Source organism: Vidua macroura, chromosome 4 (genome assembly GCF_024509145.1).
Source record: "Vidua macroura isolate BioBank_ID:100142 chromosome 4, ASM2450914v1, whole genome shotgun sequence".
Lineage (NCBI taxonomy): Eukaryota > Metazoa > Chordata > Aves > Passeriformes > Viduidae > Vidua > Vidua macroura.
In genome coordinates, this window is record NC_071574.1 from 15465292 (window position 1) to 15491741 (window position 26450).

Consider the following 26450-nt stretch of genomic DNA (forward strand, 5'->3'; position numbering starts at 1 on the left):
AACTATGACAGAATGAGGCAATCTTTCAGTCAAAACTCCCAGACACCCTGGACAAGGGAGCTTAGAATGGTGCAAACCTGGATGAAAGGTTTTCTCCTCCTCAGGGAGCCATGCTTCTCACTCAGATTCGTCTTTCATACCAGTGAGACACTGTTTAAAGTTCTTTCTGCTAAGGAGTCAGAAAGTGAGAATGTGTCTACAGATTAAAACACATTACAATACAAAACAGCATGAAAAAGCCACTTGTTTCTGGGTTTAAAAATCACTGTGAACTGTTTGCATTCAGCACTTGACCTTTTTGCCTCTTGCTATTATTTTTATGTCCTGTTTCCCCTGTTCTGATCCCCACAGTGACTCAAATCCCCCAGTCAGAGAAAGATCAAATAATGTCCAAAAACATTCATACTTAATTACTCGCACAGGATGGAAATCATTGATAAGAGCTACTCTGCACTCCACACATCCACTGCAACACTCAGCCTCATTAGTTGAAACACTGGAGATATCCATGCAGTAATTTCTGCTATCAACCAGCAAGGGGACAGGAGGGCACATTGCACTCACCCACCCATATTTGCATCACTGTCAAAAAGAAAAATAATTTGTTAAAGATGTTGATTTGTGACAATAAATCTACTTATCATATGGTTCCCAGCACTCAGCTGTAGGCTAAGGTTCATGCTTACATTTTCAAGGAGTATTGGCTGACACAGGGACAGGGAAACCAATTGAGGGAAAAAAATCCAACCTTTATATATAAACGATAAGCAAATCTTAAGAAAGTAAACCTTATAGAGGTTATAAGCTAATACATTCCCCAGGGCAATGCAGAGATAAGGGAAATTGATTCTGCAGTCCCTTTCCAAGTGGCAAGTCTGCTAACTTCTAATTTCTACGAGTAGGACTGAAAAGAGAAGAATAAAACTTAATTGGCACAAGCTCAGGATCCTGTGGATTTATTCAAAAGTGGATTGGATTTGTCTAAAGACATCCTGGCTTGCCTTAGGAAAAAAGGAACTAATAGGTGCAAATATGCAAATGTACATATAGTTGCCACTTAATGCCAAAAAAAGAAAGAGCATTTGTCCATTTTATCTTTGAAAATGTAGCCAGTGTCTATATCATGGTACCACTGACACTTCAGTAGCCTTCTATTATTATAAAGTAGACCACATAATACCATTGCAATGCACAGCTCTGAGGGCCTGGTTTGCAGTAGGTGATTTGACAGCATTTTTTACCCACGCACTTCACATGGGCCTGAATGGCTGCACAGGGTGCCTGAAATTACAGGCTCAATTCTCAGGAATGTGTCTTTTCATCTCATGTAAAAAGCCTTAAACCATAATATTAGTTCTGAGGCTGAGATCTGCTTACAGATCAGTGACATCACATCACTCCTTTTTCCTTCATGCTGATTTAACCTGTTTAGACTTTCATAGAAGTCCTTGATGTAGGAGCTAAATGTCCTTGAAAACATTGGGTTCTTGGCAAGTAGGCAAATTCCCAGTAAGAGGTAAAGAAGGCCAATTTTGCTTTCATTACACTGTTGCTATTCCCACCAACTTCCCAATTTTTGTAAAAGTAGTACACACACATTAGAGAAGGGTTCAATGTACTGCACGACCTGGATTCTATTTCTAGCATTACCATAAGTGTCTTTTTGCTTCTCTTCACCTGTCACTTCAAGCAAATAAAAACCAGTTTTTTCTCTTGAGGGAAGTTACTCTTCCTTTTTTTTTTTTTAATAAAGCAGAAAAATAATAATTTGACGTGTATCATACAAGCTGTTCCACAAGGGAAGTTGTTACTAGAAGTTTCTTGCATGTTGCTGGTTCTTAACTCTAAATCACTTGGTTTCAACAAGGAGGTCTTTGCATCTACAACACAACTTTCAACAAACAGGTTAGATTTATTTTCAAATTAACAGTGTCAATGTATCTGTCAGAGAAGTTCTGGTAAGGGATAACCCCAGGGCATAATTCCCTAAATGATCTTTTTTCCCATCACTTTTCCCAATCTTACTTAAGTGCATATCTGCTCATTTAGGCGCCTCATAGACCTGCAAGGTCTTATTGCTATGGTAGTTTAGTCTAAGAACCTGAATATATTTCCTGCTATTTTATTATAATAAATTCTAGCTGTGCTATCTGTTTTCATAGTTCATGATGTTTACGTCATTCATTCATTTTAAAGAAGCTGAAAAAGAATGGGAGAGAGAAATACAGAACTCATGTTTCTGACAATATTTCAAGGAAATGTATTGCTGTGTGTTCATAGGAGACGCTTTGTTTCAATTTAGAAAAGCTGTTTCTTCATCATTCCCTTCCAGCTAAAGAACACTGCCAAGGGAAATTTTGAAATCTGAATTGTATATATCTCATAATTTTGAGAAGGACACAAAAATTCTCCTAGACAGTAATCCATCCATATAAACAAAGACCTGTTCCACTCCTATTCCACCCTGGCTTGATCAAGTCAGTCTGGTGAAAAGAATGAGGGATTGTAGTTTGACTGCAATTCCAAATCAAACATGAAATAGTTATGGCATTAAACCCATATTCTAAAAGAAAATGACAAATAATCTAGGACCTTTGGTAATAAAATACCACACCTGTTATATTTCCCTGTTAACTGTAACTCTTTGGGGCTTTTCTGCTCCTGCTCTGTCCTCAGGGTAGTATTCATTTCATTATTTCACTCCTGTCTAAGCAACTTCCAGGAAGCATTTTTCTAGATTAAAATGACATCACTTCCAAACCTTGTAAATTCAAGTCAGCATTCACAAAATATACTGGATTGGCAGCCTTTAACTGCAAAGTTTTTACCCAGCTGAATCTACAGCCAGCACAAGCTTGCCTGCCTTGCTCTGCCTGGTATTTCAAATTTATTCATCTTTTCTCCCTCACTTTCTTCAACTTAGCTATGTTGACATCTCTTTGATACTGTGATAACATGAAATATTTAAGAATAAGTATGTAGAACACTGACATTAATGAGATTATAAATGTTTTCAAAAACATGAGCCATGAACAGAAATCAGGTTTCTGGAACATTCAGCCCTGACCAGGATTTTGTAGGTACAATTTCAGTACTCTTAGATTTCTCACTTGTTTTTGCTGTTTCAGAAGTGCAGCTTCGTACATTTTATCTGTCTGAATCTGGTGCTTCAGAGCCTCAATTATACCACCAAGGCACAGCAATGATTATTAAATTCTTACAGTCAGGCAAGGCAGTGATGACTGAAGTTTAATCATACGAGGATTCTCCCATCCCTGTTCCAATGGTAACAGCCTGACACTTCAAACTGTGGTCAATTTCCCATAAACCATTTCACTGTGAACAAGGTAATTACTCTACACATTCCAATTAGAAATATGCATAATTTCTAACACTATAACCATACAAAGTACATTTGAGATTTGCAATGAATTCTTTTGTTGCCATGCTGCCTGGTTTTAAGTTGGATATCATGGAAAGAAACAAAAGGGACTATTACACTTAGTCTAAACGCATATTAGGAACTGTGTATTTCATCTTGGTGGTTCTGTAACAGTATGGGGAGAAAGAAAAAGGATTTGGTAAACTCTTTTTACATTACCCTTGTCCTTCAGTACTAAGATCACTCAGGGAGTTATCATCTTACCCCTTGAAATGGAGAGATGTATCATGAAGGCTTCTGCAAGGATGACTTCCAAGTCATCCTTCCAAGGATGAATTCCAAGGTATTATGAGTGACCTGGATAACAAAAGAGTGGACATTACCTTTCACTATAGGAACAGCAAACCAATCTCTTATTACACAATACTCAAATTATGAAAAAACACAGCCCACAGAACACAATTCAAATTAGTGATGGGAGGTGCAATGGAGAAAGCAAGAATAAAACTTCCTTAAAACTAAGAACTAATATTAAAACCATTTTCTATCTATTTCTGAAAAGCTAAAAAAAAAAACAACCCAAAAAACAAACATACCTTGATATGTGAAAGCCTTGCTCTGAGCATACATTTATGAGGCAAGAGCATTTCTCATTGACTTTCAGCTGTACTTTTATGTTTTGCTCTCAAAGGAAATACTCAAGGCAATTGAAAGTCCATTCCTGTAGCCACCCTGTAATAACAGAGGAATTTTCTTTATAAAAAGAACACAATATGGGCAGTACCATTTTTTGAGTCAAAGGATCCCTGCAAGAAGACAAGGTTTCATGCAGACAGATTACTGCATGGCTGTGCTTTAAAATGCATAACACTGATACAGATGTATAATTAAGTTAGACACCTAGACTGTCTGAAATTAATAACCCCAAGCACTTGAGAGTTACGGTAGCTACACAATATATTAGTTTCTTAGAGAGCAAAATTTGCTCTGTTCTGCAAATAGTTCCACTGAAGGTCAAAGGGCTTTTGGATGTGATGAAAGACATGAAAAACCACTTCCCTAAACAGTTCAAGATGCAAGTTAATTAAACGGATGAAAACAAAACCCTCTTCTTCCTTCAAAGCCATAGCTGAGAAAATTATCTCTGTGAAACTCTTGGCTGGCTTTTCCTGTACTTCATGATGACAAACTTTGTACATACAGAAAAAAACAAAGGCAAAACCAGGGATGGTATTGAAAACAGTATTTTTTTTTATTTATTTATACTAAGACAAGTAGTATTTCATACTAAGACTACTTGATGATGCTCACGAATGAGAATTTCATCTTAGTAGTGATATGTGGATTGAAAGTCCATTTTCTCTGAAGTAATTGGAAAGCTTAAATAAATTTCCATTTCAGCAGCACCTGAATGCAGATTTGGAATGTAGTTTCATGGAAATTTATACCAATACTGCTCAAAAAAGTTTAAAGCAAGAGAAAAATGGCATCTCAGCAGCATGTAGACAAACTAATGACTTTATTATATATAAATTATATATTTATATATAATATAAATTATATATATATATAATTATTTTTATATATATAAATAATTATATATAAATTAACACATGTACTCTATATGTACCTACCATTCTGTATGTTTTGTATGTTCTGCATACAAAAGCACACAGGCTCTGCCTTGAATTTAAGGGGTTGTCCTCACATCGTGAAATAATTTTCCCAGTGAAATAATGCACCAAAAAAAAAAAAATCTCCTAATAATGGAAGAAGTAATAGGTCTCTGTACAGCAGGAATCTTTGTGACTGGGCTCTATAGAGCATAATTTGCTCTGATTACATGGCATGGGCGTCCCAGCATCCTCCCACTGTTTTTCAGCTTGGCACCACACAGAAATATAATAGTCAAGCCTAAGGCAGAGACATCTGGAACACTTTGGGGAACCTCGGCTCGCTCGGTAAGTCAGTCAAAAGCGCCTCTTTTTTACCTGCAAATTTCAACTTCAGTTGTTTGCAGTGTGGGGCTGGATATTTCTCTAAGTACCTGCCGAGCTTTGTGCAGGTTTGGCCGGGCTGTTGGCCGCTTTTGGGCCGTTTTGGCCAGAATTACCTTGCTGCTGGCAGACCCCCGCCTCACGGGTCTGGGCTCCCTCAGGACTCGGCGCCGTCTTGGCGGGCACCTCCCGAGGGCTCCCCTCACGCCCGGTTTGGCGGGAGTAGGATTTACCTCAAGCCGGCGGCAGCAGCGGGCGGTTGAGGGACGTTTGTAGCGCTCCTGTGGAAGCGCACCGCCCCCTCACGCCCCCTCCCTCTCCCGAGCCGTGAGGGGCGGAGGTGGGATGGGAGCGTCCCCTCCTCTCCGGAGCGCTCGTTGCGGGAGGCGGGTGCGCTCTCCGTGGCCCGGCTGCCTCCGTGACGATGCCGGACTAGCGAGGGATGATGACAGGCAGAAGAGGAGGAGGCGGGGGGCAGAGTCGCCGCCGCTGCTGGGAGCCCTGTCTCTTGCTCGCCTCCCCGGCAGTTCCCGGCTCCCGCTGCCGGGCTGCGCATCGCGCCGCCTTGCCGACGGGTTTGTGGTGAGGGGTTTGTACTCTCCAGGTGCTCTGTCCCCCGCCAAGCAGGGCTTGTGTCTCCTTCCTCCTCCTCCTGCCTCCTTCCCCGTCGCACACGCTGCCGGACGAGGCCGGCCGGGAGCGGGAGCAGCGGCGGCCGCTGCCGCCGCCTGAGGGGACCCTGACCATGTCGAGCAAGGGCAGGAAGAGCAAGGAGCAGGGGAGAGTGACCTTCCCGCCGCAGCAGGAGGAGGAGGAGGAAGGGGCAGAGGAAGAGGAGCAGCAGCGCCGGCGCCGCGGCTGGAGAGGCGTCAATGGGGGACCGGAGCCCCCTCCGCCGCCGCAAAGAGCTGTCAAAACCCTCCGGGAGCCCTACGGATACTACCCGCCTCCCCCTTTTGCCAGCACCATGTAAGTGGGGCCCGGGGGGTGTTCGGAGGGGGCCGCCCGGCAACTTCACCGGAGCAGGGATGCGGCTCCCGGCGAGTTTTGGGCCCGGGGGCACGGCCAACCCCGTCCCGGCCGGCCCCGGCAGCGCGGGCGGGAGCGAGAGCGGCCGCTCGGCACCAAGTGCCCGAGGGCATCGTCCGGCCCCGGCCTGCCCTCGGCCCCCTCCCCAGCCCCGCGGCTCTGCTTCTTCAGCGTCAGGCAGGCACAGAAGTGTGTGCCGGGGCAGAGAAGAGTCCATCCCTTCCTTGTTTTCCCCCTAGATGCAAGTGCAGCTGCCGAGAAATTTGACCAATTATTGGCTCGGCTAAGGTTTAGAGAATCCGTTGCTAATGCATCCGCTTTATTCTTACTTATCTTTAAAACCTATGCTGAGATAAAACCAAATTACCCACAGAAATCTACGACACCTGTGCAGAAAAACCTTAGTTCTGGAGATGCACCTTATCCTGTTTGCATGTGCTCTTCCAAAATATCCGTTTATTTTCAAAGATGCAATCATAAACATCTATCTGTTTAGATATATAAAGAGTTGATGCCCATGCAACTAGACTTACTGCCAGATAAATTCAATTTTACTAGTAGGGATGTTAACTTTCTTTTCCCTGACTTGCAAAATGTAGGTTGTTCATGAATAATTCACTAATTTTTATTACATGCTGCAATTTAGGTAGACTTAACCTTAGAGGATTGCTTGACTATTTTATATTTTCATGACAACATTTAGTTCTTAATGAAATATTTTAATTACCAGATAGCAAACACTGAGTTTTAAGAGAAGATATTCAGCGTTTGTAGAAGCCTTAATTAAAATCAACACAGAGACAACTGTAAAATACAGAAATAATTAGGGCAGTGCTTAGAATGGGATAACCACAAATGAAAGTGGGGTTTACCATCCCTGTGCAGAAATTCTTCACCAATACCCTGTGCCTAGCAATTTGCACTTTGAGTGAATTGGTCTTTCACATGTCTTCAGCTGTCAGAAAGTTAGTTGTGCTTGAGTTACTTGTCTAGACTCCCATGTAGATGATGGAATGGGAGCAGAAATAGCAGTGGGAAAAGCAGCATAGCCATTTATCTTCTTTTTTGGAGGTGCCTGTCTTTATCTGCCATAAAAAGAGACTTGGACACATTATTTTTAGACAGTTGAAGCTGGCTCAGATGAATTGTAAGCTATGAGTCCTCAACTCCTGCATCCCAAGTGTCCTTCTAGAGAGGTTGACATATTCCTGTGTTGAAGAAATGGGTACTGCACCACAGGGGATCAAACTGGAGTTCAGTTTACACAGCTGTAGGTGTTTGAGCCTGGAGTGAGCTCTGTCTCCTGGATTTGTTTCTGGTAGATAATTCTTGATATCCTGGGAATCTGTGAGCCCAATGGACTGTCAAAAAGGCTGACATGGATTGATGTAATAGGAGTGTATTGAACTGTTGGGGCATAGAGGCAAAAGACACAGAACTAGATTTTGCCTGTTATGTGACTATGGTCATCCTTGGTGTAACAGTGGAATTTTTCTCCTTTAGTAACATTCTGCGTTTGGTGCTAGTGCCTAAAATCATAGTGCATGTTAATGAGATAAAGATGAGCATCAGCTTGCTCCTGATGTGCTCAGATTGACACATGTCAGGCTTTAGCAGTCACAGATGGAGAATCCTTGGCTGGAAGGATTTGTAGTGTAAATACTCAGCACAAGGTGTAAGGAGAGAGAGGCGGGAAGATGTGAAGTAGTTTGCCCAAGAAGGCAGACGTGGCTGGGTTTTGCAATCTCTGAAAGCAGTAGCCTGTGCAAGGTACCTGTCAGTGTACAGCTGGCTCCCTCCTGTGCCAAATATTGCTGGAAAAAAAAGTAATTAACCTCGGATTCCCACTAAGATTGCAGACTGGATGTAATACTTGTTTCACAGGGTACTATATGCCCCAGTGGGAAAAAAGTGGACAAAATCTGTAAATTAAATGTAGTAGGCATCAGATACCTGACTTCCTGAGTCTCTCTGAAAATCACAGCATAGTTTTCTGGCTGGAGAGATAGAACACAAAGAAAGGACTAAGTTTCAAAGGAGCTTTACAATTCTTTGTTGATACGGCCCTGTTAACTTGGTTCTTTCCTGGTGAGATGTTTGCCTTGTTCTGGGTGTGTATAGATGCCCTCCTGCCTTCAATATATAGTCCTTTTTTTCCCCCAGGAATTCAGATGGTTGGTATTTTCCTTTAAGGAATTATTGAAGGGTAATGGTCAGAAAAAGCTCTGCATAGTTTTATGAGGCAGGAGTTTGTTCCATCCCCTAAGAGCATATACACCTCCTCCTGATATCTCACCGTAATTTCTTTTTTTTTTTTTTTTTTTTCATTTTTTTGGACTAAATCTTTCCAGTTTGGAGCCAGAACTTCTGTGAGATGACATGAGGGCATTTTGGATGATGGATTATGTCATTTCAGACCAGTGGGAGAGTATAGACCTCAGTCAGATCTTGCATCTGGCCTGATTTATGTTCTGCTGTTCAGCTGAATTAGCCTCCCTCTTCTGGAAAACTCAGGCAGTAGCTCACAGAAAGGAAAAGGAAGCTCTCATTTAATGCATTTTGGATTTGGTGCAGGGACTCCCAAATTTTTTGGATCATGAGTCAACATGCATGAAGGAGATGCCAGCTTTAGTGGTGAAGAAACGAATATACCAGTGTCCCATTCTGATACATGGCTGTAGCCGAGCTTGGAGAGGTGGGAAAGCCTTCCTTTGGGAGAGGCAGTGAGGATGAGGGATTGCCCCTCCAGCACTGCTTGTGGTCCTGCTCAGAGCCAGGAGCTGCTTCCTCACATGGAAGAGCTGTTTTTTTCTGTGACAGTAACTAATAAAACACTTGAGATCGCTTAGTTTGAGAAATCTCAGGAGTCATTAGCTACAACGCTGCTCTTGTGTATGTGCGTGTCTGAGCACTTTTGTAAGGCAATTATGGGTCTTTAATTTTAAAACTGGGACCTCAGAGGTGACTTTCGGCAGAACAAGAGGCACAATCTGCATCTGCTGCTCGGCTGACTCCAGTGTCGTTTCTTTTAAATGTTATTGGCATTATGTACTTACCAGATCTGTCTGTTACTACTGGACTGCATTTCCTTTTCAGGGCTAGAACGGAATCAGGATCACTAATATACTGTAGTTTAGCAGCAGGGTAAACTGCTTGTAAATTGTTGATGCCATCTTTTATTGCATGTGATAGTTCAGGGAGAGTAACAGCCTGTTCTTCAGCACAAATTGCTCTATGGATCTGGGAAGACCCAGGATAAAATCTCTGTTTCTCTACCTACTCTCCTTTCCTTTAAAATTGATTATGCTGTGTGCAGTGTTAAAAAGTAGGCTTAGAAACAAGACTATAAATCCTTTGGATTGCTGTAGATAATGAGCTGGATAAGGAAAAGGAATTCTCAGGTCAACTCTTCATCCCACATTTCTTTTCTGCTGCAGTTCTAGATTGAACATGAAAAGGGATAGGCAGTGTAACAGAGTAGAAACCTGTAATTGAAAAAGCCCATGGCAGAAGCAGAGGGATTCTTGTGATTTTTCCAGCCCTTTGCAGTTGCTCTGCTGCTCAAATGTCTTGCTTTGTACATTCCTTGTAGGAATAACTCTGACCAGGCAAGGATATGATGCAATGTAAGGTCATAGTAAATGTGCTGTTTGCAGAAAACAGGAGACAAGTGGGCATTGATTCTTCAGTGGAAAATCTTTTTTAAAATTATTTTTTAATTTCCCATACATTTTAGATGAAAATATTTGAGGTAAGCATAAACATGTTATAATGTAGGATAGGTTTTTGTGTCTTATCTACGAGGTCTGTAATGAACCAATTAATTGTTCAGAGTGCACACAGCATTGCTCTGTCTGAGAGCTTGTGATGTAAAGGTCTTGAAAGGTGATGTGCTCCTTTAGGAGCCTTAGCCTCACTCATGTGGGAGTTCTGCTGCAAAGCAGAGCTGGGGAATGAGTGATCCTGAAAGTTGCTGTACAGTTCTTGACATTCTTCCTTCTTTCCAGTGAAGTTTTTGAGTTCCTAAAAAAAACTGCTTAACTGCTGCAGGCTCAGGGCCAAGTGAAACATGTCCAGATATGGTGGGACAGGTGTGCTTCATTCAGCTAACATGACTGATCTCCAGTTCCATCCTTCTTTATCTCTACTAACTAATAAATACAGAATAATTGAGCATTTTTCTTACTTGGTTCTTTTGTGGGTTTTTTTGCCATGCATTCTACAGATATTTTTATGTTTTTATGTATGTGTTCTTCCAACTATTTGAAACAGTTGGGAAGAGGAGCATCATGATTCCCATTTCTCCTTCCCTCTTTTTTAAATTAGGTTGTCAGCACCTTACAGAGACAAGACTGAGTATTTGAACTTTAAAGGCTTTGCAAATAGAACCCAAGTAATTAATGCACACTTAGTTCTATTTTATTAATATTTTAAAGCCAGTCTAATGATGTTGAGAGATGCAACTTGAGATTTTGCTGATTTGATTATTTCAGATGGCAAATAATACATATAAAATATGCTGAAAATGGTCAAACACTTAAAACTAAAATTCAAACTATTTTATTCATACTTTGGGATAGCTAAAAATATTGAACACAAGAAAAGGGAAGCAGAAAATTGAATAGGAGACCTTGTTGCATGCATTACTCTGACCAGAGCTATGCTGGCTTCAAGGTCTTTGAATTTTCTGAGGGAAAAGTGGAAGAAAAGAGGGGAGAAGTGTGGATGAACACAGCAGCTTCGTGGCCCTGTGGTGCTGCACAAGATTTTTTGCTTTTCATTTTTTTTGGAGATGTCTTGGCAATATTTTAGTCATTAAAATACCAAGCACCGTGCATCTATTTTGAGAAGGTATTGCAGCAACATCAGATACATAATTTCTGTCACAAAGTTTACAGTTAAGGGTATCTTCCTTCCTAGGAAGCCACTCTTGAAAGGACACTTTTGAAAGGATATGTGTCTCTGCAGAAGTCAGATGAATCACCTCAGTGGTCATTCAGATAGTGGGGTTTGAAAGGAAGTCAGATAAAATGAAAATAAAGGTTGTATTTCAAAATATGCTGAAAAATTAAACTGAGTATATAAGAACAAATGTATTGTGTATTTCGTAAAAGATAAATGAGATTCAAAGGGGCAGTTTAGAGTCTTCTTAAAGCAAGAAGTCACCATGAGTCAATTTGTTTTGTCTTTGTTACATTTTTAATACCTATAATTTTTTTCTTCATAACATTACAGTAAACACTACATTTCTGTATCTGTGTGATTTTGGATGTGGAGGATGAGTGGAAGTGTAACAGCAAAAAAGACAATAAGATCTTGTTTAAAAAGAAACTATGAGAAGATAAGGTACCTGGTTTTACTTCTGATTTTGTTGGGGAATAAGATAGCAGCGCACTGTGGCTGTTCACAATGTGCTCTCTGGGCTCAAGTCTTTATTTCTGAGTACTCCTAAGTGGGAAATATGCCTGAGGTTTAAGACGTTAAATCAATTCTGTGTTTAACAGAGTTACAAATACTCTCTGTTATGCAGCCCTTTTTATAGATTTAAAGAAAGTGGTACAGAAATGGAAAAAAAAAAAAAAAAAGGTAAGAATGGATCATGTCATGTTTGCCAGAGCAGTTTTGCCACATCTTTCAAAAAGTGAATAGTAGTTAGTATTGCTTATACTGTGGTGACACTCAGGCTATTTCAGGTAGTCCAGAAATGCCAGCCACAGATAACAAGGTAAAAAGATCAAATGCTTCATCCCAGGAGAGACCTGCCCTTGCTAATGAGTTTCACAGTCTCTTTGCTTGATGTGCAACTGAGCTGCCCATTTGTGTTCACTGAAATGTTCAGGGCTTGGACTGGGTTTTAGGATGTTTGTAGCTGTGATAAAGTGATTAAGATTGTACATTTTGATGTAGATAGCTGGAAGGGCAGGCCTATCCTTACTAATGGAATTAGTTATGCCCAATGAGATCTCCTAGGCTGGCAGTGCTGCATCCAGTGATGGCAGCGGACATATTTTGTGCAGTGTCAACAGAGCAAAGCTCATCGCTGAGAGATCACACCCACAAAAAATGACCCCCACCAGCTTAGGAGGCTGTTTCTCTGTGGATTTGAACCTGCATCAGTTTGGATGTTTACCTTCCAAAGCTGCCCATGCAGCTGTGTCCACTTTATACAGAGCCCTTGCATGCCCAAAGGTGCATGTGGCATTTTTCCCTTGGTTCTGTCCTTTTTGCAGACTGACAGGGTTTGCTTAAAAAGGGCTGTTTAATATTTTGGTTTGCCCTTGGCATTTATTACATGGACTCACATCTCTTCTAATGCACTGAGGGTAGAAGGATTGATTTCCTTTTCAGTTTTTCCATCTGGCCTTTTACTCCTGTGTCTGAGTTCTTCAGCAAAGTGAAAAAAAAAAAAAAAAATTCACAATGCTCCTGTAAGATGGGAGCCACTTGTTCTTTTTTTCTAAAGATGAGGAACAGAGGCACATAGGACCTAAGACACAAATTTGGAACTTGAAAGATCTCTTTATCTCTATGCATTCTGTGTACATATATATATATATACATACATACATATATATATATATATATATATATATATATATATATATATATATATATGATGTGTTATATGTATTCAAAGCACACCCTCCATTAAGTCATATTGTTTATCAGCAGCACTTGGTGTCTCCATGCCCATCAAATAATCTCAAGTGATCTCTAGTCCTTGAGCTACTGGATTAACTGATAGCAGCTGGAGGCTACCCCTCACTGTTGAGCTGGACTAGAAAAGGCAAGGAAGATTGCTGACTGGTTTCGTATTTATGTGCAGATGGCGGTGAAGGAAGGTTAGGGTATCCTGAGTACATTTTCAGGCCTTTGGCCTCTGCTCTGGCAGGCACAATGCTTCTGTTCTTCCCCCAGCTGTGACGACTGTAGCCTGATCCCATCCATTCTGTTGTTTCAGACCTTGCCAGGCAGTTGTCTCCTGCTGTAGTTTTCTCCAGCTAGGCAGTGTCTGTTCCTCAGCCTCTAATCCTAGGTCCCTTCTCTTTGCAATTTCTATCCAGTCTCACTGCTCTGGACCTCCCCACCCCTCTCTTGTGTCCTTGCCTTGCTAGATCCAGCTCAGCATCCAATCTGTCTGTTCTCTCAGTACATTCACTGGTTCATAATTTCAGTTTTTGTGTTTGCCAAATTATCTTGCTCACCCATTCTTTTCACCTGTTACAGCTGTTACCCTTCTCTTTCCTCCCTCTTTCTTCTTTTGCTACCGATTTCTGTGGAGAATTCATGGGTTCCCTGGTTCTCATTTTCCTTTAAAACATCTCACTTTCCTACACCTGTGTTTCCTCTTTCTAGTACAGTAGTTATCCCAGTTTTCATTCTTTAACTCTTTGACTTTCCTTTTTTTTTTTTTTTTTTTTTTTTTTTTTTTTTTTTTTAATTATGGTACAAGAATGTAGACACAGACCCTTTCAGTTCCTGAAATGGGTAATGTAGAAACAGGCCCAACACAATTCACAGCATTGCAGGAGTCCACTGGAGTGAGAGCTGATCCCAGTCTGTACTGGATGATTCCTGGTATCTGGAACCTGTGAGCAGTTTAGTTGCAGAAAGTCTGCTGAATGTGTATGTAGTATTGTTTTCCAAAAATCCGTAATTTGGCCAAAGTGACTTGTGAGTAGAAGCTTCCAGGTTTAACGTTTCTAGTAGTAACATGAGAAGCTGTGATCAGGCTTCATCACGTGTTGTTTGGCAAGACATCCTGAAGAAAATGTGTTTCCGCCTCACTTTTATGTGATCTACAACATGGTAAGCATTAAATATTGCCTTACTTATACCATCAGCTTGAATGCCTGTGATGGGTAATATTAATTACGACTGAAAGCAGTATAGTAGATGAGTTTTCATTTTATATATGGGAGGGATTTCTGAAGAGGAGCGATGTCTTAAAAGAAATGAAAAATGTTGATAAATATTGGCCATGCTAAGAGAATAGCAGTGGCCCAAAGCATTAAGCCTGTTGAGTGCCTTTAGATTGCAGACAAGCAAGAGCGATCCCAATACAGGATACTGCTTGTCAGGAAATGGGCAAAGGAGAAGGGAGAAAATAAGTTGTTGCAGCCATAGGATGGGAAGTTACAAATTACCACCATAGTGAAAATTTGTTACCTTTTCCTTGTTTTCTCCTTAGGTACATCGAAGAGAGCCCATCCCTGAGGCGTATGACCATGATGAGGGAGAAGGGAAGGCGACAGGCCATTCGGGGCCCGGCCTTCATGTTCAACAACAGGGGCATGAGCCTGACGGCCGAGGAGGAGCGATTCTTGGATGCTGCCGAATACGGAAACATCCCCGTGGTGCGCAAAATGCTGGAGGAGTCAAAGACACTGAATGTCAACTGCGTTGACTACATGGGCCAAAATGCCTTGCAGCTTGCTGTGGGGAATGAACATTTGGAAGTGACAGAGCTTCTGTTAAAAAAAGAGAACTTGGCACGGATTGGAGATGCCCTGCTGCTCGCAATCAGCAAGGGTTACATTAGGATAGTGGAAGCAATTTTGAATCATCCTGGGTTTTCAGTAAATAAGCGACTGACTCTGAGCCCTTGTGAGCAGGAGCTCCAGGATGATGATTTTTATTCCTATGACGAAGACGGTACCCCGCTTTTCTCCAGACATCACTCCTATAATTTTAGCCGCTCACTGCCAAAAATACGAAGTCGTGCACATGCTGTTGATGAAAGGAGCAAGGATAGAAAGGCCTCATGATTATTTCTGCAAATGTAATGACTGTACAGAGAAGCAAAAACATGATTCTTTCAGTCACTCTAGGTCAAGAATAAATGCGTACAAAGGACTGGCCAGTCCGGCTTATCTGTCCCTGTCCAGCGAAGATCCAGTGCTCACTGCTCTCGAACTCAGCAATGAACTTGCCAAGTTGGCCAACATTGAAAAAGAATTCAAGGTAATGGTGTTTTTGTGTTTTTCTGTCTTTGTCATTGTTTTAAAGTTGCTGCTACTTCATGTTGTCCTTAGATGCTGAAATGATTCCCTGTGCTTTTACTTTTTCAATTACAAATACTCTCATCTTATTGTCTCTTTTAGTCTTGATACATAAGCCTTTAGAAGGAATTTTTAATGAAATGAAATTGCTTTTGCACCTGCTATGTTTGGAGAAAATTGGTAAAATTAGAAACTGGAAAAAGTGTGCAAGGTTCTGATAACCTTGCAGCAGACAGAAAACAATTCTGATTGCTGCAGCACACAAGGATTGTTCTTAGTTACAAATGCTGAGTAATATAAGTGCAAAAAGCAGAAACATTTTGCTTTTCTTGGGGCCACTGCAGCACTGACCTTATTCCCTCTTCTTAATTTGTACCGATTTTGACTGATATCTCCAAACTGTTAAGAATACCCAAAGTGGATTTTTTTTTGGATGCACCTTTTAGGAATGTCACATGTTCAAAACCAGATATTAGACTGCTTACAGATGTTTGTCCTCTTACCTCGTTTTCAGCTCTACCTAGTTTTTTATTTCAATGCCCTAACTTCTTTATATATTTCAGCTTCTCCCTCAGACAATTAATGGCTTAGTTAAGTGTTGCCCAGTGCTTTTTAAAATTATTTTTCTGTTCAGTTGGATACCTTGAAAAGGACCATAGCAGATACTTTTCCTCTTGTCCACTCTTCTCCCCCTGCAGCCAAACCCCATCAAGTATCAAACCCCAGTAGACTGCTTGTAATGAGAAGAGCTTGGCTTGGGGAATGACAGATTGCTCTCAGTGGGTAGAGATATTCACAGCATTGTCTCTTGGTGTAGCAGCAACTTTATTGGGGTTCTGCAAGGCCAGTGTTGGGTACCACTTGCTCATTTAATATCTTCAAAAATTATCTGAGAGAGACAAAAGATGCATTAACCTCTCCAAACAGCAGCAAACACTGCTTACCCTGTGGAGTACTCAGAAGGAATACACAACAAGCTGGAGAAAGACAGACAGAAATTAACAAAGTGAAATTTAAAAGAAAAGGAAGAAAATTCCTGAGAAAGAATAGGTCCATATTCAGCTGAGTGAGTTAAAATAGTATTTAAAAATAAATTTTCAGTGGTGAGAAGGTGTTATAATACATTAATTATGAAGAATGTATTATAACACACACTGATGAAGTGTAAAATTCAACTTAAACCCTTCCTCCCCTTTCTTTGCTGAAGGAACTCACTCATACCATGCTGTGTATTGTGTAACCTGGCAAATTAATTGAATATTTCCTCAATGTATTTATTCGGGGGGAAAATGTCCGATTTTTCTTTTTCCTTGGAGGAAAAGCTACCCTGCCACCAAAAGCTAAATTAGGGCAAGCTGCATTGTGGTTTTGTTGGGCAAATGTAGATCATTAGAATTGCATAGAAAAATTACAGTGGAAATAGAAATTCATGGGAGACTCCTATCTCACAGGCACTAATACTGTGCATACAGATTTCATTAGAAAAACAAGTAGCTTGAAATTTTGGAGCAGAAAAGGTGAAGTTTTTTGATTGAGCTTCTCATTTCAAACCACAGCTTAAAAAAATTATTTCAGTTTTCAAAATGGTAATTCCCTCCTATTTTGGGATGCCTAAAACCCCAAGAAAATCACTATTTTCACATAATTCAGTGTTTTTGGATAGCACTTACATGGCTACTAACCTTGCCAGGTGTATCAGATGATTCAGCTTTGGCATCTACAGTAAAAATTGTTCCTGACTCTTTGCTGACATGGAAATTCCAGCTTCTCATCAACATCAAAACATTCCAGTGAAGTAATTACTCTCCTCATTGATGTCACTCATCTCTTTTTTTTCCTTCTGTTTCCATCAAGCCTGATAGGAGAGCTGAGTGTTTCCCTGGAGTTCCTCCCATCTGTAACTCCCTTTTCAGTGCTTTCTTCCCTACAGAGCTGTCATCTGAAAGTGTTTGGCTGATAAGTTGTGTGCTTTGTCACATCCCAGAGGAGAAGGCTTCTAATCCAGCATTTGCATTCCTGCAGACTTCTGCTGCACTCTCCTCTAGGATCATCACTGGAAATGCTCAAGTATTCCACTCAAATTCAATCTGTAGCACAGCACTGAGCAGAACTGTTTCAGGGTGGAGAAAAATGGGCAAAATACTTCATCTCCCTCACAACAAAGATATGGACAAATCTATTTAAATCATTATTTATTCTCAGTATCTATGGAATATTAAGGCCCATGATGTTTCCTGTGCATGCTCCGCTTCCAGGATACAGAGCACTCCTACAGAAAATACTGTTCTGGGTGGTTTTCCCACAGAGAAAGAGCATAGGTTAAACCTGTTTAAAAACACCTGAGGGCCAAGGCTCCTGGTAAATGCTTGTTAAATTGAACCTAACATCCATTGCATATGCAAAGTCCAGTCTGCCTCTCTTGCTTATCATTTACACCAAGAAATCCTAATGCACAAACCAGGGTTTGCACGAGTAAATTAGAAATGTGGGAAGGTGACTTAGGCCATTCTTTCATGACAGTCAGTTCCTCAAGAAAACCTGATTAATTACACTGATTTTTAGGATTTTGTTTTATTTTCCTTTTAGAAGTAAGGAGAAAGGATTCAAAGAAACCAGAGAGCCCTGATTTTTCTTGTAAATATGCAAGACACCTAACAAAAAAAAACCAAACAAAAAAAAAAAAAAAAACAAAAAAAAAAACAAAAAAAAACAAAACAAAAAAAAAACCCCTGAAAATTAATAAAAATAGATTAAGAAACTGGAGCCCCATAGATCATTTCATTCTAGTCCTTTAATCTACAAGCTTCCTTACTTCCATTTGTGAAATCCTTGTTTCAACCTGCTGTTTGTTCTTTTGCTCTTCATCTATTATATTTATTTCTTCTTGATGATCTTACTCCTTTTTGATCTTTGCATCCACTTGTCTTCTTCCCATGTATTCCTCTATTCATTTCTCTCATGGCCAGGGCAGGGAGTACAGTATTTCCCTGACTTTACTTGGTGTTCCTAGTCCCCCATGTCTCCTAATTCCAAAGATTGCCTGCAGGATTTCAGATGACATCAGGAATTTCAGTTTGATCTCGGTCAGGAATGCTACCAAATTGTAAAAACTGGAACTGTTTCTTGTGTTAATGTAAAAAGTCACCATTAACATAGTTGGAGAATTATCTCTTCCTTTCCTTTGTGTAGCACCACAAAAATACTTTGCAATACAAATATTTCCAATTTTTATGTTTTCCTGTTCTCCTATTTTTAGTAGACCATGGCCACTGCAGCTTGGCTTGGGGAGTGTCAGGGTTGGGTTACTAAAGTTAATTGATATTCACCCTCCTCCCTGAGAACTTTAAAGCTGTTACTGCCCAGGAAAGGGAGGATTTCTAGCAGTTAGAACAACTGATAGAGCTTTCCTTTGGAGTCACCATAGGAAGAGAGAGGACAAGGTATCTAAAAAGCCCCGTGGTTATCTCTTTATACCAGCTTTCAACTAAATACTGTCCTGTGTAAGCAAGCTCAGTTCTCCCAGCTGAAATTGCTCTGGCAAGGATCAAAAAGGTTGCAGTCCTGCTTTCTATAGGATAAATCCCTGTTCCCAGTTTTTCTAAAAGCTCCTACTGAACCAACGGAAGATGTGGACGTGCATCTAAAAGCAGAATCTGTCAGTGTTCCAAGTAAATTTACATAGTGTTATCTCAGCTGAACTAACAAAGAGTGTTGAAGCTTGATCTAGGTTTAGGCCCAGCTTTTGAAAGAATGGGGCCCAGATCCATAACTATTAGTGCAATTATGTGCTTTCTTTGTATATACAGTTACATGTGCAAACTCACCATATATATGATTTCAAAGTGGCCGTTTACCAGATAATAACATAAATTTATGATTCAGTATAATGACTGTGAATTAGTTGTGCATTGCTCGTGAGCTTTGGTGCTTGCAGGAGTGTGGCTCCTCTAAAAGAACACAGATCCCTACATTCTGCTTGACAGCATGTGATGGCTCAGCATAAATTTCCTTTGCAGTTGTTACAAATCTTGAGTGAAGGTTTTCTCTACGTGTGCTTCGTTCTTTGCACACAGACCGATACGTTCTTTGTCAAGACTCCAGATGAATTCACAGGGCAGTGCTTGATGTTATGAGTGAGAGCAGAGCACGTAAACTTGGGCAGGCTGATATCCAGCTTTTGATGTGTGTCAGAGTCCTCTGAAACTGCTTGTGAGATGCAGCTTTGCAATTCCAGTCGTCATCAGTTGCCCTGAATGTGCTGGAGTCACCTGCGAAACCTGGGAAATGCAAAGTGCAGGCTGATACTTTTTGATGTTACAAAGATCTTTGTGCAACTGTTAGTGTTGATCTGCTGGCTTAATTTGTGTGTTTTCAGGAGTGAGCAGAGGTGATTTGGATGACTGGGACCATAGATTAAAATTTCTGATATTCACAAAACACCCTAGAGGTAGAAGGTTGTTTGAGAATCAGATAGTTTGTCTATTTAATTCTGTAAAGCAATCAGATAGACTGGGATAAATTTGATTTGCTAATACATAGGTAAATAAAGACCTGGAGAGGGAAATCTGACAAGTTTTCCTGCTATAAGATTCATAGCCAGAGTGGGATATTAAGAATGCACATACTGGTTTTCAGTTCTCATAAAAGCATTTGTGAATAATGTAGGCTGTATTTAATCCTTAAATTTGACAGAATAAAAACTCATCCATTATATCATTAATCTTATCTGGCAATAAGCAGAATTTTTATAAGCTAATGCTGCATCTACCAATGAAGAAACATGTCATGTCTCTACTGTTATTCTCCTGCTATTGGAAGAAATCTGGGTAACTCTTGTGGTAGGCAAACATGCAAAGCATGGAAATAACTCTTGTTATTTCCTAAGTATTAGAAATTTACTATTTCCTCTTCTATTTCTTCACAGTTAGCAAAAGAATGAGAAAACACTTTGTAATTGAAGCCTCTCCCTGCAACTGGACAGCCCATGCTCATTCATACAAGGACAAAATTTGGGTTGTGTTATGTCATAAAGCACTTGAATAATACAAAACCATCTAAACTAAACTTTATGACAACTTAATAAGATATCACTTTAGACTGTAGGTTAGATACAAATAATAGTAAAACCAATACTTTTCTTGGTAAAGTTAAAAGTGCCTGTAAATTCAGGTGAAAAAGAATGTAGTTTCTCTTTTAGTTATGTTGTATTATTACTGAAGTCACTGCAGGAAGAGTATCCTCCCATGCACTTAGAACAGCGGATTTACAGTTACTTTGGACTGCTAGAGAAAAGTTGATTATCAGTCTTATTCCTGTTGAGTTAGTGTTAAGCTGTGTCTGATGATTTTCATGGCTTTTGCTCAGCCACCTCCTTTAGTAAATACTTCCTTTAGCTATAGTGAAATGTGTAAGCAACTCTTGCTTGAAGTTAAATGCTTAAGGAACAGTGTTCAAATTCTTACCAATATTTAGGAATTCTTTTGTGGAAAAAATATAAACAACATAGGACTTGAATAAACTGAAGGCATGGTATTGTTTTGAGCTTTATTAGATTGTCTTCAGTCACTCCTTTTCCTTCAGTGAATAAAATCCCCATTTTCTTTTTACATTGTGTCACCTTGTGGTGCTTTGCTTAATATTCTCCATAACCTGAATTCTAGCAGTTATACTTAGAGTTTTGGCCTCTGTGATGAAGCTCTTTCTTGACTAGGCTGTCATGAAAGACTGTTCCTCTTTGTTCTTCTTTTTTTTTTTTTTTTTTTTTTTTGACTGCTGCTATTTTCTAGCCACCATCCTGGAGTCTTCTTTTGCAAGGTTTTTATCTTTGTAGTGTCTGAGATCTAATCACATTTCATGTAAAAGCTCTATCTGCCTTCAGACCTCCATGCATATACAGTTACATATACATGCTGGCAAGTATATTTCACTCCCTTGATTAGCTTTTTTATGAGACTTCGCCTTTTTCAAAGTCCTAAATCTTGGTCATACATAAGCTTGCTTATCCCTTCACTGAATTTAATCACACATCCCAGTATTATTTTTATAATTGGCTCTTCTGTCCTGTTCTCCTTGATTACCAGAAACAAGTCTAAAATAACCTTACATCCTGTTGCTTCACTGACAACTGAATTAATTTGTCCTCTATGACCAAAGGAAATAACAAGATCCTGTTTAAGGTCTATGATTAGGACTGGTTGTTTCCAAGTCTGTATCAGAGATGTTAGTCTTGTGTAATAACACAACTTCTAGGAGTATTTGTTTGTCTCCAGTAATGTTTTGATTAATATCTGAATGATGGCTGATTCTTGCACTTACCCTATGCAGCCTCTTTTCCCATCATTTCCCTAAATAATTTGAAACTGCTGAGAACACCTTAGTTTCTCTGTCTCATTGTATAGATGCTAAGTTGAAAATTTAGCAGAACTACCAGTACGAGGAGGTAAAATTACTTAGGAAAGGAGGAAAAAATGAGGTTTTCAGGGGGAAAAAAAAGAATAAGTGAGAAAATTATGAGGGCAGAAGCAGTAAGGAAACATTTTTGAGAAGACAGGCACCTCTAAGGGAAATTTTGCACCCTCAAAAAGTGATTTTGAAAAGGCAGTGTCTGGAAATGAACAGTGCAGCACAAAAAATGGAGAGGCAGAGGGCTCAAATGAGTGTTTTGGTGGCCTGGCAGAGGAAAAAAAAATTAAGAAAAGCTATGGAGTAATTGAAAAAGGTGGTTGTGCTGTTTCTAGTTGGACACTGAAGGTAAAATTGGCAGATTCAGTCAAGTTTCCTCCTCCAGCTGTAGCCTCATGTGAGGAAATCAGGGATCATATCTCAGATATGGAACTTCTAGGAATCTGTCTGAGAGGACATGGACACAAAAATGAAGACTGAGGTTTCTGCTGAAGCAGAGATCAAGATAAGAGTTTATAGGTAATGTCACAGAGGTGGTGGGAGACATTTACAAGTGTAAACAAAAGTACAGGCAAAATTTCAGACAGTTATGCTTTACAGAGTTAGCTAAAAATTCTGAAATGCAGCCACAAACGTTTTGTCAGAGGAGGAAGAAGATTAGAGAGAGGCAAATATTTGATGTTGACATATATGATAGTCCTTGGAAAGTCTGAACAGGTATGAAAGATGAATTCTCCTGTTCTTTCCAGAGCACTCTTACATGAAATTTGGGGTATTTTGCCCACAAGGTTGGTGTCCAAATTTGTCTTGCAGTTACTCTATGCAGCTACTTTGTAACCCACTGTGCCAATTGTTGGGTATGAGATGTTCCAAGGGAAGGTGGGAAGCAGAAGGTGGGAAAGGTAAAAGGGAGAAATGTACCTGGTGTACATCAGAGTAATGAGTAATCAGCCACTTCAGCAGTGTAGAAAGAGCTGAAAGATATTTGTAGCCTCAGAGCCTGAAAGACATGTAGCCTCAATTATTTCATTAGTTTTCAGCAAATTTTTGCAAGAGTGAGGTTACTTTTTTGATAGTCCTGGTCCTGCTTTGTTTGTGAAATTCTTATATTTTCAGCTGGCCCTTGTTGCCCATCCAGGTTATTTTTATATAATGGTACATATTCTCAAGTTCCCATGCTCTGCTAAACAGCTGCTCTTAGGTGTTCACCTTGTGTCAGAGGATGAATGATTCTACTGTATGAAAATTCTATAATACCTGATACACTCCAAACTTGACACAGTAAAAATCAAACACTTCACTTTTATCAACTTGTACAGGTCCTTTTTTCCTCACCATTGACTCTTAAGCACATTTGTCACGGGCCATTTTCTGTCCCCCTCCTGTTCCAGAATGACTATCGCAAGCTGTCCATGCAGTGCAAGGACTTTGTGGTTGGTGTCCTGGATCTGTGCCGGGACTCAGAAGAGGTGGAGGCCATTCTGAATGGGGATCTGAACGCGGAGCCAGTAGAAGCACAGAGGCACCGAGCGTCCCTGAGCCGCGTGAAGCTGGCCATTAAGTACGAAGTCAAAAAGGTAACTCCTCACAGCTCTCAGGCACTGTGGCAGGAGGCCAGTGCACCTCCTCCTTCTGCAGGTGTTGTGAACCCATGGTCAGATGCACAACTGAGACATGGGGTGAGTAATCAAGACTCTCACAAGGCAGAAGGGGGCTGTAATGAAGGAGTTTAGTTTAATCTACTTCCCACCGCTGAGAAGTGGCAGGAGATTGTAATGACATAAATGAGGTGTGCTAGCCAGGCTTTGCACAGTTGGTCAGATCCTTCTCCTGATTAACCCAAAAAGTACTTTAGTAGAGCCAGATTTTCACTCAGTGGCACTCAGGCTGTGTCTTCCTGTCAGTCAATGCAATAATATCTACTACAAAGAGAAGGCTGTGTTGGTGAAAATGTTGGTTTCAACCCATAAGTAACTCATCTGCAACTGTGTCATAGTGAGAAATTCCACATGATTTACCATGCTTGTTCCTTTAAAAATATTTTAAAACTCAGCCCTGGAAATGCATGGAATGTGTCTGTGGCTGCTTGGTCTATTAATTTCAGTTCTTCACCTTGTACCTGTGTTTATTGATGTTTTGGCAAGCGTTTTCAGGAGATGCCTCTCTCAGAGTAGTTTGTAGTTTGTGAATTAATGTTATGTGTTGAAAAATGGAGATATGCATCACATATTTGACATAAATATATATCCTTTCATTGTAGCTATGTTGTTCTCCTCAAGATGCCACTTAGGCTAGCAAAGAAAATAGTTAATACTGTGCCCTGTTGTGAGAAAAGCCAGGAAGTACAGCAGTGCCTATGTATTATTTACAACTACCTTTTTGTGTGATTAGCATCACTTCCATTCCTTACAGCCATTATAGTTTCATCATCTCCACAAGAAGCCTTGTGTCTCTCAGAATAAATAACGCTGTGTTCTGTGGCCACCTCTTGAGCCAATCTGCCATATAAAACATATTGTAAGGACCCTGCCAGAGCAACTGGGGATTGCTGGTGTTTATGATGGCCCCAAAAGATTGATAATAAAAATTGTAAACACATATTCCAAGCAGCAAATCATCATTTCTAGTAAAGGATTGGTCTACAGCAGATAAATGCATATTAATTACCAAAAATCAAGGTAAAAATATACAAGCATTAAATTAATTTAAAAGACTGGAACAGGGGGGAAAAAATCAAAGTGCATAAGCATGCTTTAGTGTCTAAATAGATACTTCTTTATGCTATTGCAGTTTAATGTGTACCAAAACTTTGTTGATGGTCATGTCTCAGCTTTCACATTGAAGGCTGTGGTTTTCTTTTATGAGTTTGTTGTCGCTGATGAAATTCACTACTGAGCAAAGGGCCACACAGATCTGTTAAGAATAGCAGAAATCTAAATAATGAAAAAAAAAAGATAATTCCTCATAGCAAACTTGTTCTCTTCTTTTGCAAGAGAGAAACTCAGAGTGCTGGCTGCAGTTCATGACAAATACAGTTCAGAACCTACAAGAGGAATGATCTTGTTGGGAGGAAATAGATGTTGTAGAGTTGTTACCATGTTCATACATGTGCAGTTCCCTGTAAGTGGCCATTACACAGGGCATGGCAAGGAGGGAAATGTCTCTGCCATGGCGGTCCTTTCATGCTGGGATTTGCTGTCAGAGCTGTGACAGATTCTAGTGATATCCTGACTGGAACAGATTCAGATGTGGGAACTCCAGGGACTACTTCATGGGACTACATGGGACTACTTCAACCCTCTCACCATAGGAAGCAGACAAGCATGTGGCCTATTTCCTTAGCTTTCTGTGTGTCTAGCTGTGCTTCCAGGTCAGGTCCATCAAGGTCAGTTCCTTGTTGCCAGTAGTGCAGCCAAACAGAGCAGCAGGTCCATGAAATAATTATGAGCCTATGCCCCACCCAGAGGGAGGAGAGGCAGGAAAAAAAGATAAGACAAGTAGCAAATGTGCTCAGAATCTCACTGTTAGGGAAAGGGAGTTTTTAATTCTATTACTAATGAAACTCTTGCACTTAATGCCCTAGGTTCTGCACCAAATTGGAGCCCATCTTTTAAACATTATGTGATTTTGAAGCTAAGGTTCAGACTGAAACTGCAGCCCCAATAGAGAAGGACTAAGGGAATTAAGGGAGGAAAAAGAAAATAAAGAAAACAAATTAATCTTGCTCTGTATGCTGAATTAATGTTTTTAGTTTTGTGTCTCAACTCTGTCTTTAGATTGCCAACAAAATTCCAGAGAAGAGCTGACACTGGACCAACTAATATGCAGTTCTTGCCGAGACAAAAATCAAATGGAATTTCCAAGTGAAATCAATAAGAGCTGAAATAAAATCACAGGAGTTAAGTTTCAAACCCTGAAGTGTTCAAGTGATAGATAAGAAAGAAGATGCAAAATTCTTTGTATTTTGTGTGTTAGTGTATCAGAGTGTGCCAGGATTTGTTCTTGCTCCATCTAAACCCAGCCATTATGATGACAGAAATAAATAACATAATCACTCTGAGTCATACAGAAAAATATTTACATACTGATGACTTGGTTCACAGTCATGAAACTGAAAACATCAGAAGTGTTACTGTCAATTATGCTTGGAAAAGCAGCTACATTAAAATTGGGATATTTTTTCTTTAAGTGACCAGATACTATTCTCATGCATTGTATTTGTTCACTGAGGTTCTGCTTGGAGATGAGAGTATTAGATACATGTGATAATAAGTTCAACATATGTAATGAAAAATGAGAAACTGCATGGAAAATAGAGTGAGAGGAGAAATGCAGGAAGAAGAAGGTTGTAGGATGATGTGAGCAGTAGGTAAAATGTGATGTGAACCTACTGTCCTTGGAGGAGATAGAGCTGCAGACAAATACAGGTAATACAGACACACACGCCACAGGGGTGGGCATAGTTAAAAGTTGCTGAAAATAAAACAAATGCAATCATAAGCTGAAATAGTTCAGTAAAGACTGAGAGAGGAGGGATGAATTTCAGAGCTTTTATGGATGAGAAGTGACACAACTCGCTCCAAGGGCTTGGAAGTGGTGCACATTGTGCAGTTGCCAGCAGTTAAATAAGTCGCTAAG

At 40.1% G+C, this 26450-nt stretch overlaps 1 protein-coding gene and 1 long non-coding RNA gene across 2 annotated transcripts in view; one reads left to right on the forward strand and one right to left on the reverse strand.

Annotated features, from left to right (window-relative positions):
* Positions 1 to 1748: 1748 nt before the first annotated feature.
* Positions 1749 to 5593, reverse strand: LOC128806316 (uncharacterized). The gene is made up of 4 exons (XR_008436782.1): positions 5496 to 5593; positions 3979 to 4114; positions 3647 to 3739; positions 1749 to 1891 (listed from the first exon to the last, which is right to left on the reverse strand). It is a non-coding gene; the product is annotated as an uncharacterized LOC128806316 (long non-coding RNA).
* Positions 5594 to 6124: 531 nt separating this feature from the next.
* Positions 6125 to 26450, forward strand: part of TRPC3 (transient receptor potential cation channel subfamily C member 3) — a 32939-nt gene continuing 12613 nt past the window's right edge. The window contains 4 exon segments of the mRNA XM_053975760.1: positions 6125 to 6348; positions 14600 to 15068; positions 15070 to 15372; positions 23204 to 23389. Coding sequence (XP_053831735.1) covers positions 6125 to 6348; positions 14600 to 15068; positions 15070 to 15372; positions 23204 to 23389 — 1182 coding nt within the window.